At 34.7% G+C, this 16788-nt stretch overlaps 1 protein-coding gene across 3 annotated transcripts in view; it reads left to right on the top strand.

Annotated features, from left to right (window-relative positions):
* The window catches only part of Rock1 (Rho associated coiled-coil containing protein kinase 1), a 124102-nt gene that overhangs the window by 49724 nt on the left and 57590 nt on the right, over positions 1-16788 (top strand). For all 3 annotated transcript variants that reach the window (XM_010638700.1, XM_010638701.1, XM_010638702.1), the window contains exons 7-10: positions 1045-1189; positions 1487-1625; positions 3932-4023; positions 15172-15331. In XM_010638700.1, coding sequence (XP_010637002.1) covers positions 1045-1189; positions 1487-1625; positions 3932-4023; positions 15172-15331 — 536 coding nt within the window. The remainder of the gene's footprint in view (positions 1-1044; positions 1190-1486; positions 1626-3931; positions 4024-15171; positions 15332-16788) is intronic.

A 16788-nucleotide genomic window follows, 5' to 3' on the forward strand; every position in this document is an offset into this window, starting at 1 on the left:
ATTATTTTTTTTTTTTTTTGAGACAGGGTCTCACTATGTAGTTGAGACTGACCTGGAACTCACTATGTAGCTCAGGCTGGTCTTTAACTTATAGTGATCCTCCTGCCTCGGCCTCCCGAGTGCTGGGATTACAGGCGTGCGCCACCATGCATGGCTTTACATTTATTGTTTTAAAAGGAAATGTATTAGTTAGAAGGAAACACTCCCTGAGAACTTTTATGGGAACATTTAGTTATAATTCATGAAGTAGGTTATGAGTAAATAATTTTGGAGGAGGGTATTAAATGAGTCATGTATGTATACAGTGTCCTTAACACTATCATGCCCTTTACTGCATACATATTTGTATTGTTAACCTTTGTTGTGAAACTTCACAGATTCAAGGATAATTAAACAGCTAATTAGTAAAAAAATGATGAAATCAGTATTTATAAATTATAAAGCCCTTTATCCCATCAGCCCCTCAATCTGGCTGCATTAGCTTATGTACTTGTTCTCTACAGATTAATATAAGATCATTATGTTGGCACAATTTGGGAAATACTAAATGATGCCAATATCAGAAATCACTACTGTAGGGCCAGGGATTTAGTTCAGTGGTGCTACCGCCTGCCTCGCAAGTGCAAGGTCCTGAGTCTGACCGCCCCCCCCATGACTAGTGTGGTGCCAGGTGTGGTGGCTCCTGCCTGTAATCCCAGCACTTGGGAGGCTGAGGATCACCACGAGTTTGAGGCCAGCCTGGACTACATAGTGCGTTCAAGACCAGCCTCAACTACATAGACCTTGTCCCAAAAAACAAAAAGAAAAATCACTATTGCATATATATTATATGCATATATTGTGGACTCTGCATATATTGTATATATAGCATGTATATATGGTTAAGCTATGTGTTACTTTTTGGAAAGTTTGCATTAAGTTTTGGTATATTTTACAGCCCAAAGACTGAGTTCCACAGTTTATATTACAAAATTTATTTTAAATAATTGAGTTTTTAAAAAATCTGTACTTAGTAATTGAAATTGAATGTGACACTTTTTCTAGGAAGGTATGGTACGATGTGATACAGCAGTTGGAACACCTGATTATATTTCTCCTGAAGTATTAAAATCCCAAGGTGGTGATGGTTATTACGGACGAGAATGTGACTGGTGGTCAGTTGGAGTATTTTTATATGAAATGCTTGTAGGTGAGTAAAGGAAAGTTCTGTGTACCTCTAATATAGTGGCTCAAGCCAAAATTTACCACCTGCTTCTAAGATAATAATTATTACATTAAGCAATGTATGATCCAAACTGCTCTGTATGTTTTTTAAAAGAAAGGCTTAGAGCAACTTTGTGATGTATCTCTTTAAATAGTAAGTGTATGCTTTTAGTTTAACATGTATTTAGTAATTTTCAATAGGTAACATTGATGTTTTTTCTGTGAAATAGATTGTTTTCAAATGTGTGTTATTTTGCTTTTGTTTTCTCTGTCAACTTTTCAGGTGATACGCCCTTCTATGCAGATTCTTTGGTTGGAACTTACAGTAAGATTATGAACCATAAAAATTCACTTACCTTCCCTGATGACAATGATATATCAAAAGAAGCAAAAAACCTTATTTGTGCCTTTCTTACTGACAGGTAAATATTCTTAACATTGAACTTCTAAGGAATTCTCATCTGGCTACTCAATTTTTAAAGCCCACATCTGAGCTCCTACATATGAACTCTCAGAATATAAAAGCAGTCGTTCCCCAAATCATTTATGACAATGAAACCTAGTACAATTTTATTATATTCTGGTATCTTTTCTGTGTCTCAGTTCACTTACTGTAAGCAGTTGCAGTAATAATAGTCTTGGCTGATGACTGATACCAGATAATTATTTTGTTAAATTTTCAACTCGCTTAATTATCATCACGATAGTTTTTAATCTACCAAGCCTAAGGTTTTTTTTTTTCTTAAATCTCTGATATTAGCCTTCTTAAGTTTCTGAAATTAGAGTGCATCTCATATCAGTGGTATATATTACTTTAATTGGACCATTTGCCCCCAGTTATATAAAAAAGATGGTACATCTTCCGATTTATTCCTTTTTCTATTTGATGACATATTATACTGAAGAAATAGCACAAAGCTATAAAACATAATACACATTATCTGCCTCCTTTCTTTTAGTTATTGCTGTTGTGTTCTTTAGGTTCAATAAGCATTTTATATACTTGTATGTATTTTTGAAACAGCTAGCATATTGTATAAACTCCTGTGCTTTATCTTTTATTTTTAATTTTTGCATTCCTGGGAATTAAACACAGAACCTTGTGCATGCTAGGCGAGCACTTATGTGGTTTACTTTCACATTTAAAAGTGAACCAGATGACTTAGTAAGATCTCATTTAATTTGGATGATTGTATATTGTTAATTTAAATAGGGAGGTCTAGTACATATGCTTCAATTTGAAATTCACTTTAATTAAATCTAACTTGCTTTTTAAAAATACATCTTTTTTTTTTTTTTTTGGTACCTGGGATCGAACTCGGTCCTTGCGTTTGCGAGGCAGGTGGCAGCACCACTGAGCTAAATCCCTGGCCCAAAAATATACATCTTTTACAGCTTGAAAGGAGGTATAGTTTTCAAATTTTTATTTTACTCTAAGTAACTTTACTATGCTGTGAGTTAGGTGCTAGGCATATAGAAGAAAGCATGATACATTTTTCTCAGCTACTTCATAATCTTTTGGGGGGAAAATAGACAAATCAAAGATCTGTGGTCAGAGAGATAATTACAATGAGATAAGTACTATGTGCCCTAGAATGTATTTTTTAATCCAGTCTGAGAGTTAGTAATAGCTTCCTAGTGAAAGTGTCAGACATTTAACAATTTATCTTCTATGATGGGAAAATTCGGGGTTTGGAGCATTCTTGTTATTTATAAGCATTCTGCTAGGGAACGAACAGTGCTGAGTTCTTTCCAGTTCTTTTAAAGGCACATTAAAAAGAATCACCAAAGAGAGGCCAGGGAACAGTAACTTGTCCAGTTAAAGCTTTGAATTTTGTAGCAGTGCCAGTAATTAGTTGTCATTTTTTAAATCTTACTGAGTTTATTGTTACTTTTTAAGTATAAAGCACAGTTACATTCGTCATTGGGATCTTATTACCCTTATACGACAGATCTTGGTTCTCATTTTTCCCCCATTCCCCTGCTCTCCCTTCACCCCCTCCACTCTCCCCTATTTACAAACACTTTGTTTCCATTTTTTTCCTTTTCTCATATAGTTGTCATTGGTTTTTAATTGGTCAGGAAAATTGAAGTTAAAAATGAAAATTAAGTTTTACAAGAGATTTTTCTAAAGTTGTTGGTATCATTTGGTGTGAAGTTTGTTGCACCAAAAAATGCATAACTTCATCACTATAAAAAAAAACTGTCAAGCAAATGCACTGAGTTTTATTTATGCAGATGGAGCAAGATGATTCATTTGGTCAATATTATCAGAAATTCATGAAAGACTAACAAATCTGTTTTTGTGTATTTTTTTATAGTTAAAAAAAAAATTCTTGTTTTCAGTCATGGGGCTTGAACCCAGGGCCTTTGCATTGATCTACAACCTCAGCTGTTGTTTTTTGTTTGTTTGGGTTTTTTTTTTTTTTTTTTTTAATTTTGGGACAAGTTCTTGCTAAGTTGTCTCAGCTAGGCTTGAACTTACCTTCCTGCTTCAGCCTCCCAGAGTAATGGGATTATAGGGATACACATCACACTTTGCTTAAAAAGTTACTTTATTGTTCTCAGTCTTCAATTTATTTTCTATTTGAGATGAAAATTATGTGACAGTATAATTTCAGGGTGACATAGATCTGTACAGGCTTGGTGTTTTGCTTAAAATAAGCCTAGATGTGTTATAGTAAGATCTTAAATGTTTAATTACTTTTCTTCCTTTGTCTCTAATCAGAGAAGTGAGATTAGGCAGAAATGGTGTAGAAGAAATCAAAAGGCATCTCTTCTTCAAAAATGATCAGTGGGCTTGGGAAACACTCCGAGACAGTAAGTTGTTGTTTTTATTCTTGAAAAGGCCTTGTTAAACATTTGTGTACATTGTTGGAAATCAGAAGTACACAAATGCTATATGGGAATTGTCCTAACTTAGTGAAGAAAAAAAAAAAAAGTATTTTTGAAATACTGGGAGTCTAGGGCCATACCACCTTGAACATGCCCGGTCTTGTCTGAAATACTGGGAAAATTATACAGCTACTTCTTTCATGTCCCACACATAATAGCAAGATGAAATGCAATATATATAATTAATTTGGGCTCATTCACAATTAGATATTTGGTCTTTGTTGAATTGCTCTTTAGGCTTTATTTTTTTCCTTGCGCAGGATGTCATTTAATTGGGGTAATGAAATGAAAATGTGTATTTTTTTGAAAAGATGTTACTCACTTATTTTTATTAAAGCTTAAAATATAAGGAAAGTCTACTATTACTATATGAAAGAATTTTATTATGAAGATAATGAATATTATGGTATACTTGATTTTATCAGGGTTTTATAGCTTATAGTTGAGAAATAAAAATATATAGTATGCAAGTTTTCAATCTAGAACTTTTTTTGGAGATAGGATTTCTCTGTATAGTTCAGGCTGGCCTTGAACTTGGGTAATCCTCCTGCCTCAGCCTCCCTAGAGCTGAGATTATGGATATGTGTCACCAGTCCTGGCTTTAAATTTTTAGAAGGAAAAAATCAACAGTAATTTGCAGAAAGTCTTGCAAATAAGATAGTTGACTCAAAATTATTACATAATGGCATCAAAGGTGTTTCCATCATCTTCATGGACTTGGAAGGATTTTTCCCTGCCACAGGTTTAGAAATTCTCTTTTTCCTTTTCACTGATCAGAAAAGTGGTAATATATACCAGCCTCTAGATTCTTGCTGTGTCAGTAGAATTGAAAAATAGTGAAAATGAGCTTACCTATGTAGTTTTAAGTACATTTACAAATTGTTTGTCTGAAGGACTGCCTAACTAGTTGAGACAGTGAGGGATAGCTCTTTTGGCAGGGGGAAATGCCTTGCTAGTTTTGAAGAAATAAGTCATGTAGGTTTGCCAATTTTATTGACGTATTCTTGTTACAAAATGTTTTTAAAAGAAACAGGTATATTTCCTCAAGTACAGCACACACATGATGCCTAAACTATGAAATTCTTGGGGAAATAAATCCCTCTTAAAATTAGGAAATTGTACTACAACAAAGACTGTCATTGAATGACTGGCATCTGGAGAAGCTACTGGAACAGCTTGACTTCAGGAGAATTTATTACCAGTTTTACACTGGGATATGTAAGGAACTTCCTCCTCCTCCTCCTAAGAGTAAATATGACATGATAGTTGTGCTCAGGCTGTAAATAATTATGTTGCAAAGCTTTATGTTTTGATTCAAGTTATGCTCTTAGTAAAGTTTAAAAAGGCTGAAAACATACACACGGAAATTTGAAAAGAAGTTTTAAAAAGGACCGAATTATCTTTTGGATTGTTTTAAAATCTTTTTCAAAGTTAGGGAAATACATAAATATAGAATAACAAAACTGAAACGGAAGGCTATACTGATTGGGAAATTGATATTAAGAAAGAGAAGAGATATTTAGTGAACAAATATCTGTTGAACATCTTTTATATGCTAAACACTATTTTGTTTCAGGCAGTGGGCAAACAGCAGTGATTAAACCAACATTTTTTTTCCCTCATGGAGATTATAGTCTTGTGGAAGTGGAGACTCCAAATAATGACATTTTATTGTGTTTCTTTATATTCTTACTATAATTGCTTCACAAAGTGAACTACTTCATTGGCTTTTAGCATATGAACTTATTTAAATTTTTTCTATGATTTTTCTTGTTTAATTTATTAATTGTGTTTTTTTTCAAGATATATATCATTACCTGTAGTTTTATTACAGTATAGATTGAGCACACTGGTTCTGTTATAATAGCATTTAATAGCTAGCATACTTAGAAACATTTGATTGCTTTCCCAAATTCTAATAAGTCCTGGAAAATTGAAGTCTGTAGAACTTGTTTTTTTTCCCCTTTCCCTCTTCCTACCCTTTCTTCATGTTCCACCCCTAAATACCAAGAATATTTTTATTCAGGATTGACCTCACTGACCTCCCTTGCAGAGTTTTAAAACATTTTTGTAACAATTATAATTCCTTTAATTCTTTTGACTCCAGTTTTCTTTGGCAAAATTGTCTTCTTTTATGACTAATGGTTATTTTGGTAGTTTCACCACGTCCACATCTCCAAGTTACAGTGCCAATTAATGTTCACCTGTGTACCTTGGTTGTGTGGGAGCAGGGTACAAAATAGTTTGGTTTTCTGTGAGCTTCCTGATCATGTTCATCTTTAATTTAGAGGCAAAAGTATTAAGATTATAAAGTTATTTCCTACTCATTTGAGATAGAATTGAAGTGACAAAAATAAGATTAAAGGTAGTAGACAAAAGAAATGAAAAGATGCAGATAACTTGCTACGTTGTCAGCACACTGGGAAAATGACAATGCCGGAATTCATATCTGTCTGTCTCCAAATCTTTGGTCTTTGGACTACCCTGTGCCATTTAAAGATTTCCCTAGTTCAATATATTGTATATCAGAAATGCAGGGAGTCGAAATTGACTCTTGGCAATACAGTTTTGGAGAAAACTACTTTTATTACATATAACAGCACAGTATTAATACTATGTTAAATATAATATTTAGTATTGGTAGTATTACTAAACCTATGTTAAATACAGTAACTTTATGTAATGCTTTACTATTCTCATAGTTATTTTATTAGTGATAAGATATTTCCCTTAATTCCCTTTATAGCTAGTGGAAAGTACTTCTGATACTAACAGTGGTAACACTTCACTTAATGTTAAAAACAGAGCTCATTTTTCTCTGTATACATATGTACTATTGCAGGTTCTGTAGATTTACTGAGATAGTATCTTCTCTTTTAGAATTTTATATTCTTCTGGTGAGGATTATCTTTGTGGTCTTCCTGAATAAAGAATTCAGGCTCTTGTTCAGGGCTCTTTAAGTTAAGTGTATAGACTTTCTCAGCATTATAATGGATTATCTTTTTTTTTTTGTACTGTGGATTGAACTCAGGACCTTGTGCTTGCAATGCTGGCATGGTGCTGCAAAGCTAAATCCCTGGTCCTACTGGATTCTTTTTTAAATGGGCTTTTTAAAAAAAAATTGAGGTAAAATAATATACTTAAGTGGTATACTAAACATAACTTTTCTATTTAAGCATTTTAACTGTATAATTCAGTAATATTACCTGCATCACATTGTTTTGATCCATTACCCCTGTGTGTCTCCTTAACTTTTTATTCATCCCAAACTAAAGCTCTTTACCCATTAAATAATCTCTGCCCCCACTCATAGTCACGGTTCTGCCTTCTATCTCTATGACTTTGACTATTCATGGTACTTCATTTAGCTAGAGTACTACAAATTTTGTTATTTTGTGACTGGTTTATTTTATAAATAAATAAATCTTCAGGCTTCATTCATGTTGTTTCATCTCTCATAATCTTATTGCTCACTGTGTGTATGGGCGTGCATGAGTATACCCATGTATCCATTGAGAGGTACTGACACATACCTAGAATTGCTGGGTCATTTGGTAATGCTGTTTTAATTGTGTAGGAACCATTATATTGTTAACCAGAGCAGGCATGCTATTTGTTTACATTCCCACCAGTGGAGTGTGCAGGTCCACTTTCTCAACATCTTGTACATTCCTTGTATTTTTCTGTGATTTGGGTTTTTTAAAAAAATAGTATAGTATAGTAGTATCTGATTATTTCCTTTGATTTGCATTTTCCTAAGGACTACAAATGTTAAATATCTTTTCAGAGGTCTTTCTATTTAAATCTTTTGCCACCTTTGAGTTTATTTTTGTGGTTGACTTGTAGGAGTTCTTTATATGTTCTTAATATTAATCCCTTAGCCTATATGTTGTTTGTAAATATTTTCTCCCATTCTCTGGGTTGTGTTCCTCTCCGTTGATGGTGTCCTTTGATGTGCTGCTGCTGTTTCTGTTATTGTCATTGTCATTGAGGCTAGGTCTCAGGCTGGTTTTGAATACCTTGGCTCACTTGGTAGCCCACTTCAGTTTCCTTAGTACTAGAACTGACATGTACTATTGAACCTAGCTGAGGCACAGAGGGTTTTCATTTGTAAGAAGTACAATTGTCTTTTTTTTCTCGTTGCCTATATTTTGATGTCATATTCAAGACTCTATTTGCAAATCCATGTTCATGAAACTTTCCTCTTATCTTTTCTTGTGACAGTTCTATAATTTTAGCTTTTATATTTAGGTCTTTTATTCATTGTGTTTAATTTTGCAAAGGAGAAACCGATTGACTTTAATGTGGTAAAACACCTTGGAAGAAATCTAACTTGGTCAAGGAGTATAATCCTTTTTCAAATAACAGATTTTTAAAAAATTAGCAAGTTAAAATTGTATATGCTTTTTTTTTCATACTAACCTGGAACTCACTATGTAGCCCAGGCTGGTCTCAAACTCACAGCTATCCTCCTGTCTCAGCCTCCCTGGTTCTGGGATTACAGGCGTGTGCCACTACACCTGGCCAAAATTGTATATACTTAATGTTGCTCCTTTAGGGTGCTGTTTGCAGTTTGCTGCTATTTTTGTTGTAGATTTTTGCATCTGTATTCATAAAAGGTATTACGGTGTGGTTGTCTGTTGATGTCATTGTCATTGGTTTTAGGGACATTAAGGCCATGCTGATCTCATGAAATTACTTAAAAGGTATTGTTTTTCACTTTTTAGAAGTATGGTTTGCTTTGTGGTTTTTTTTTGTTTGTTTGTTTGTTTGTTTTTGGTCCTGGGGATCAAATATTTTCTCTTAATCACCTGATCATCTGATTTCTTCTTTCACTCAGTGGTAGTTTAAGAGGTTTTTGTTTAATTTCCACATATTTGCAAATTTCTTGTTTCCATCGTGACTAGAGAAGATTCTCTGTATGGTTTTCATTTTAAAATTTATTAATACCTGGTTTTTGGTGCTTACGAGGCTGGTGACGGATTTAGAAGTGTTTTTTGTTGCTGTGCTTTGGTTTGGTTTTCTGAGTTAGAATATCCCTGTATAATCCAAGCTGGCCTTGAACTCACTATAGTCCATTGTGATGGTCCTGCCTCAACATCCTGATGGCTAGGATTACAGGTGTGCACCATCACGCCTGACTATTTTTAGAAGTGTCTGGAAAGGATTGGTATTAATTTCTCTTTGTGTGTTAGGTGGAGTTCACCTATGAAGTCCTCTAGTACTGGACATTTTTTTATATTGTTGAGACATTCTTAGGTTATTTTTTCAATCTCTAGCTTCACATATATTCTGGGTTTTAAATTTCTGAGTAGTTTTTGGTAATCTGTGTTTCTAGAAATTTGTCCATCTCATGTGGGTCATCTAATTTGTTGGTGTATACTCAGTGCTCAGTAATTTCTTTGATTCTTTCTGTTTCTGTATGGTCAGTAATCACATCTCTTTTTCCATTCTGATTTTAGTTGTTCTTTTTCCTTTTTCTTGCTTTTTTCCATTAGGTCCAGGAAAAGGGCTGTCAATTTTGTTGATTTTTTTTTTTTTTTTTTTTTTTTTTTTTTTTTTGTGAGGGGGTACTGGGAATCAAACTCAGGACTTTGCTCCTGCCAGCCAGGTGCAGCACTGCTGAGCTAAATCCCCAGCCCTTGATGATGTTTTTGAAGAACCAGCTGTTTTGTTAAATTTCACTGTTTATCTGAATTGTGATCTTTATCCATTTTTACTAGCTGTTATTTATTTACTTTTTTTTTAGTTTATTTATTTATTTATTTTTGTACTGGGGATCAAACTTAGAAGCTCAGAACCTCGTACTTACTAAGTAGGCTTTTTTTGTTTGTTTGTTTTTTGTAGTATCACACTGGGTTAATGATTTCAGACCTTTCTTGGTTTTTTTGGTTTGTTTGTTTCCAGTGGTGGGTGGGGATTGAACCAAGGCCTTTTGCACAGAGTTCCATTCCCACCAAACACCACCCCTCACCTTTCACATTCTGAGACAGGTCTCACTGAGTTGTCCAGGCTGGGCTCAATTTGGGATTGGGATCTCTTGGCCTCAGCTTCCCATAGTGCTGGAATTACAGGTGTGTGACATTGCATGTAGCTATCTTATTTTTGTAATATAGACATTTATAGCTAAAATTTCTTCTTGACCACTATTTGCACTGAATATTCTAAGTTTTGATTTGTACTTTTTCTTTTCATTGGTATCAAAATATTTTCTCTTAATCACCTGATCATCTGATTACTTCTTTCACTCAGTGGTAGTTTAAGAGGTTTTTGTTTAATTTCCACATATTTGCAAATTTCTTGTTTCCATTGTAGAGAAGATACTCTGGTTTTCATTTTAAAATTTATTAATACTTGTTTTTTGGTGCAACATAGTTTATCTTGGAGAATGATGCTGGTGTTGGATAGTGTTGTGTATACGTCTTACATGTAGTTGGTTTGTAGAGTTGTTCAAATGTTGTTTTCTTAGTTTTCTTTACATGTTCTTTTTTTATCCCCATAGTCATGGTGTGACTAAGAAAAAGTAATATGCTAATTTGATTGCCTGCTCATTTACTCTTCTGCATTTTTCAGTCTTTTTTGTTGGCCAATATGGAGAGTACATTTAGCATTTTAACTTGATAACAATCAAGGTTGGATTGATACTGATTTACATTCAGTAGCATACAGAACTACTTCTCAGATCTAGTTCTTCCCCATATGTTCTTTTTTTTGGGTCCTGAGGATTGAACTCAGGACCTCATGTTTTTCAGGCAGATACTGTGCTGCTGAGCTACATCCCCACCCCCCCATATGTTCTTACTGCACAGATTATCTGTGGTATGTTCTTTAACATGTTTATAATTACTGTGTTATGTATTTGTTTTTTAAAAATCATATGTGAAGGAAAAAATTACAAACCAAAATACAATATTACTGGCTTTTATATTTATCTGTGTAGTTACCACTGCTGATGTTTTTTGTTTTTTTTTCAGATGGCTTTGAGTTAGGGTAGTTTTTACTGTATGATTATAGCACATATACAGGGGGATCTTTTGCAGTTTTTCTTAATGTTCATTCAGCTTCTTGGATTTGTAGATTCTTGTTTTTTATCAGTTTTAAGAAGTTTTGTACCATTATTTGTTCAGACATTCTCTCTGAGTCTCTTCTCTCCTGAAACTCCCACAGTATCGTGTGTGGATCCTATTCGTGATATGCTACAGTTTCCTTAGGTTCTGTTTACTTGTTCATCTTAGCACCAAAGTTTTTCTTTGGTTGCTCTTTCTGCGTCTTTTTTTTTTTTTTTTTTTTTTTTTTTTTTTTGGTACTGGGGATCAAATTCAGGACCTTGCACTTGCCAGGCAGGCACAGTGCCACTGAGCTAAATCCGAGGCCCTGTGTTTTTTTTTTTAAATTTAAGACATCATTCTCCTGGTTACCTATATAGTTTATTGTCCATAGTATCCTTCAGCTCTCTGTACAAACTTAAGAAAGTTAAAAGATTTTGTTTAGTAGATCAAGTGTCTACATTCTCTTGGTGATAGCGTCTGTTACTTTCTTCATTCGCTGTGAATGAGCTCTATTTTCTTGTTTGTTTACATGCTTTGTAATTTTTGGCTATGATTTGGACATTTGACTTTTGTAATATTGTTAACTCTGGAAATCAAATTCCTCTCCTCAGAACTTACTGTTACTACTTATTGTGGACTGCACCTGTTTATTTGTTTAGTGACTTTTGCATATAGTTTTATATTCCCTACCTGAGTGCTCACTGAAGACTTCATTCCATTGGCCGGTGACAGAGATATCTTTAAGTAATGAAATTTAATAGCTTTTTTTCGTTAACCTCCCCTCTGTTTATGATAAGTTACTAGATTCCAGAGATCTTAAAATATTATATGATAGTCTGCAAACTCGCTGGCTACTTCAGTGGAGATAGAGACTTAGAGTACTCTGCCATTTTTGGTGACATCAGGTGATATCAGCTAGAATCTTTTTTATGAACATAACTCGTAGATTATCAGTTACTTAAAAAGGAAATATTTAAAGACTACCCTATATATTGATAATGATTAAAGATATCTTCATCCTCATTTACTAATTCTGAAGAAGTATATCTCAAAATTAAAAAGGATAGAGTTTGTCTCATTTAAAAACTACTCTGAAACAGTATGTCGTGTCATCTATAAGAAGACTAAGTCCATTGGGAAAGAGCACAGCACATTGTCTACTTCTCTTTAATATATTCCTTATTGGGGCTGGGGGTTTAGCTCATTGGTGTTGTGCCTGCCTGGCAAGTGCAAGGTCCTGAGTTCAGTTCCCAGTACTGGTAGGGAAAAAAAAAAAAAAAAAAAAAAAAAAAGATAAAATCTTCCTTATGTAGCTCGCTATGGTGACACATGCCTGAAGCAGGATTATCTCAAGTTTGAAGCCAGCCTGGGCTACATGGCAGGACCCTGTCTCAAACCCAAAAATAATAATAACAATAACAATAATAATAATAATGATAATAATAATAAAATCTTCCTTGTGTGAAATACATTTTTGAGACAGGATCTCGCTATGTAGTGGTGATCCTCCTGCCTCAGCCTCCCGAGTGCCTGGGATTATAGGTGTGCACCACCTGGCTACCTTACCTAATAATTTTAAAACAAGGTTTTTCAGCCTCAGAATGGCCCAGATAACCTCTGTGTGTGTAGATTGTCCTGAACATTGTAAGATATTCAGCAGCACCCCGGACTGTACTGAGATGCCAGTAGCACCACTTAAAACCAAACATGTATCTAAACATTTCCAGATGTCCCTCAAGGGGGCAAAACTTGTCCTTAAGAACCATTGATTTAGTGCAAAATTTATGCCAGGAGTGTAATGTATAATTGATTTATGTACTTCCCAAGAGTCAGCAACATTTTTTCCCTTCATTTTACAAAGGAAGCATTTATTCAGAAGGTAGCATTTATTTATTTATTTATTTGTTTGTTGTTGTTGTTGTTGTTGTTGTTGTTGTTGTTCTTTGTTTTTTGAGACAGGGTCCTGCTATGTAGTTGAGACTGACCTGGAACTCACTGTGTAGCCCAGGCTGGTCTTGAACTCACAGTGATCCTCCTGCCTCAGCCTCCCCAGTGCTGGGATTACAGGTGTGTGCCACCATGCCTGGCCAGAAGGTAGCATTTAAAGCAGCTCCTTGGCCATTAAAGTGAGGGATAGAAAAGCTCTCTTTTCACTTTCTTCTTAATATTAATACTAAAGCTTCATTCAACCTAATTTGTGGATTTGTTCCTAAATTAATCAAATAGTTAATTGTATTTATACTTATCTAAATATCAGTATCTAAAATATCTACTTGTATTTATCTAAATACATGATTAAAAAATATGATTCCTATATATGTGATAGATTAAGACCATGAAACTAGTTTGGTTTTTGTTTGCTTGGTAATCTTCATCTTTTTTCTCTAAAGGAATGTGAGACGATTGTATCTAAAATAATTGTGCAGTAGTTTGGTGTTTGTTATGGCTTGTGTCTAGAAGTCCCCAAAGTCTCGTGTGGTCTTAGGTGAGGCTTTTTCAGAGGTGGCTGGATCTACTGTGTGAGATTGATTCCTGGTGCAGTGCTAGGCCCTAGGGCACTAGGATTAAGGGTGTGAGTTCTGGCCGCCCTAAGTAGTCTATAAAAGGGGCAGGAAGGCACTGTTAAAGTCTCTTGTTGCTTTTGCAGTCTCACATTGTCATGAAAAGTTGCCGCACTCCCACTCTGCCTTAGAGCCAGTTTATTGTGGATTGAAACCTCTTCCATCCCTGAGCCAAATAAGCCTTTCGCCTTTGACTTTGAGTGTCTGCTATTTTGTCTCAGCGAGAGGAAAATAACTAAGATGGTGGTGGCAATTCTATGATGTTTTATTATATTGCTGTATCTTTCAACTAAAAAACTTTTGTCCTAAATTTATAGTAGATGTACCCCTTATAGCATATTCTAGCCCCCAAAGAAGATAATCTTAGTTACTTTTATATGATATTTTCTTCTGTGTTATGAATATTTAAAGATTATCACACATGGCTTTATATTATTAGTTATATGGAAGCCTTCCCTTACAACTTTAAAATTGTTGAAGTCGGTATATACGTGTTTTATATCTTTGTCTTTTTTCTTAACAACTGTATCATAAACCAACCCCACCCTGAATTCCTTGATCAATTGATTCTAGAGGTTAGTAGCTCATCTGAAACTGTAATTCATAATCCTTTACTCATTGTGATTTAATATTGTAAGAGATACTGGGTAGTAGGAATATTGATCATCTAGATTCTAGGAAGTAAAAATATTTCTGTTCCAAATTAGTAATTATATCCAGGACAATTGAGAAAAAAACTTTAATTTCTGATTTGCTGTAGAGCAGATTAACCAAAAAAAAGAAAAATACTGTGTGAAACTAACCAACACTTTGTTGTTTTGTTGTTGTTGTTTTTGAGATAGAGTCTGTTTACTACTGTAGGTTGGCTTCAGACTTGCTACAGCCCTCCTGCCTCAGCCTTCTCAATGCTGGATTTACAGGCCTGCGCCACCATGCCAGTTTAACCAACACTTTTGAGTGTAGTTTGTTATGCTACAGGTTCTGAAAAAAAGTCTTTTCTATAGTTCTAAATGCTTCTAAGTATTTTATAGTATGAAGTACTCTAAACAAACCTTAATAATCCTTGATTTGTATTATTCATGCTAAACTTCAAGTTTAGATGTTATTGTTGTCTTTAAAGGTAATTATTTCAGTAGGATTATATAATGATTAGTAGCAGTTGGTTTTTAATTTTAGTAAGTTTTAGTGTTATATGAGTCAGTTCATTTAGAATCTGTGGTTCACAAGCTCTTAGGAAGAGTGAAAATCGGTAGTTGGTATGAAAGGTGTTTTTTTTTTTTTTTTTTTTTTTTTTTTGAGACAAGTTTTTTTACTGCCCTGGCTGGCCCCAAACTCCCAGGCTCAAGTGGTCTAGTAACTAAGATACCAGGCGTGTACGACAGTGCTGTGATGATGTGGAATCTCTGTGTACTTTATTTGTATATTAAATCTGAAGTTAGAACTAATTTCTTTTTTGTTTGTAGCTGTAGCACCAGTTGTACCTGATTTAAGTAGTGACATTGATACTAGTAATTTTGATGACTTGGAAGAAGATAAAGGAGATGAAGAAACATTCCCTATTCCTAAAGCTTTTGTTGGCAATCAGCTACCTTTTGTAGGATTTACATATTACAGTAATCGTAGGTAAGTACTTAAGTGATTTTAGGGATTGGTACTGATTTTATTGTATTCTTGCTATTTTATTGGGTATAGCTAAAGTTCGTTTTAAAGTAGAATTAATGTTATATGCATTACACCATTTTGCAGTGATGGAGGATGTCAGTATATTTGATTTCTTTTAGTATCGTTCATGCTTAGGATGTTAGTTTTTCAGAAATTCTTTGTTGAATGATACACTGCATATCCTCAAGTGACAAGAATTCATAGGTCAAAAAGTGCTGTTAATACTGATATTTTGGTCAATATTGTCATCTAAAGAGGTATGGTTTGTAACACATTTTGACACAATATACAGACTTTCCTAGCTTTATCATCACTGTATTAATGTTATCCAAAATCCATAATTTTTAAATCTTTAAAAATTGATTCCTCCCAAAACCATTTAATGAAATTACCATGTATTATAACATTTAAAATTGCCTATACTGTAATGCTGCCTAATAACTAACTTTTATATCTTCACTTCCTCAACAGTTAGTGATGATAATGACAATAATACTTGCTTCATAGGGTTTTTGTAAAGGTGAAGTAAATATCAGAACACAGTAAAGCTCTCAGAATAGTGTCTTGCATGGAGTAAGCACTATTGCTAGCTATTATTACCATTAGAATGAGTTAATGTTAGCTTTAATCTTTAGAGAAGTGTTTGAGATAGTGTTCTTTTTATTAGTATATATTTCAGTACAAAATGATTACATTCTTTGCGAGGAGTTGGTACATGCACATAACACATCTTGATTCTTTTTACTTCCCCTTTCTTTCTCCTCCCTCTATCCTGGGTCCCTTTCCCATTTGCAAAAGATTTAACTCCCTGTTAACATTACTGCAGTGTGCTGAGCATTCATTCCTTCAGATATATGTGATGACTTTATGTCACACACACACACACACACACACACACACACACACACACACACACACACAAGGCACCAGTGTGCAGGGGAAAGGAAGAATAAGATACATGCTTCTTAGTCATTTTCTCATCACTAAAACATAATACCTGAGACTCACAACTTAAGGGAGCAGCGTTTTATTCTGGCTCATAGTTTCAGCCCATGGCCAGCAGGTGCCAAGGCAGAAACAGCAGAGTGGAAGGGGTGGACGGTGAAAAGCTGCTCATACTTTGGCGGCCATCCAGCAGAGAGTGAAAGCAGGAGCCAGGGAAGGAGAATCACCCCTCTAGGCCACACTCCCAGTGAACTGCCTTTTCTGGCTAGGCCCCACCTTCTAACAGTACATGCAGGCATGGATCCACTGAGGGGTGAATCTTCTGATGCATACAGCACTACCATGGCCCAGTCACCTTCTGACAGGCTCACCTCTGAACACACGAGGCTTTTGGGGGACATTCTAGATCCAGACTGTAACAATATTTATAGTACCTTCTTAGGATGCTTACATCCTGGTCAGGTTATGGATAA

Source organism: Fukomys damarensis, unplaced genomic scaffold (genome assembly GCF_012274545.1).
Source record: "Fukomys damarensis isolate Sample0158 unplaced genomic scaffold, DMR_v1.0_HiC HiC_scaffold_30, whole genome shotgun sequence".
In the NCBI taxonomy this organism is placed as follows: Eukaryota; Metazoa; Chordata; class Mammalia; order Rodentia; family Bathyergidae; genus Fukomys; species Fukomys damarensis.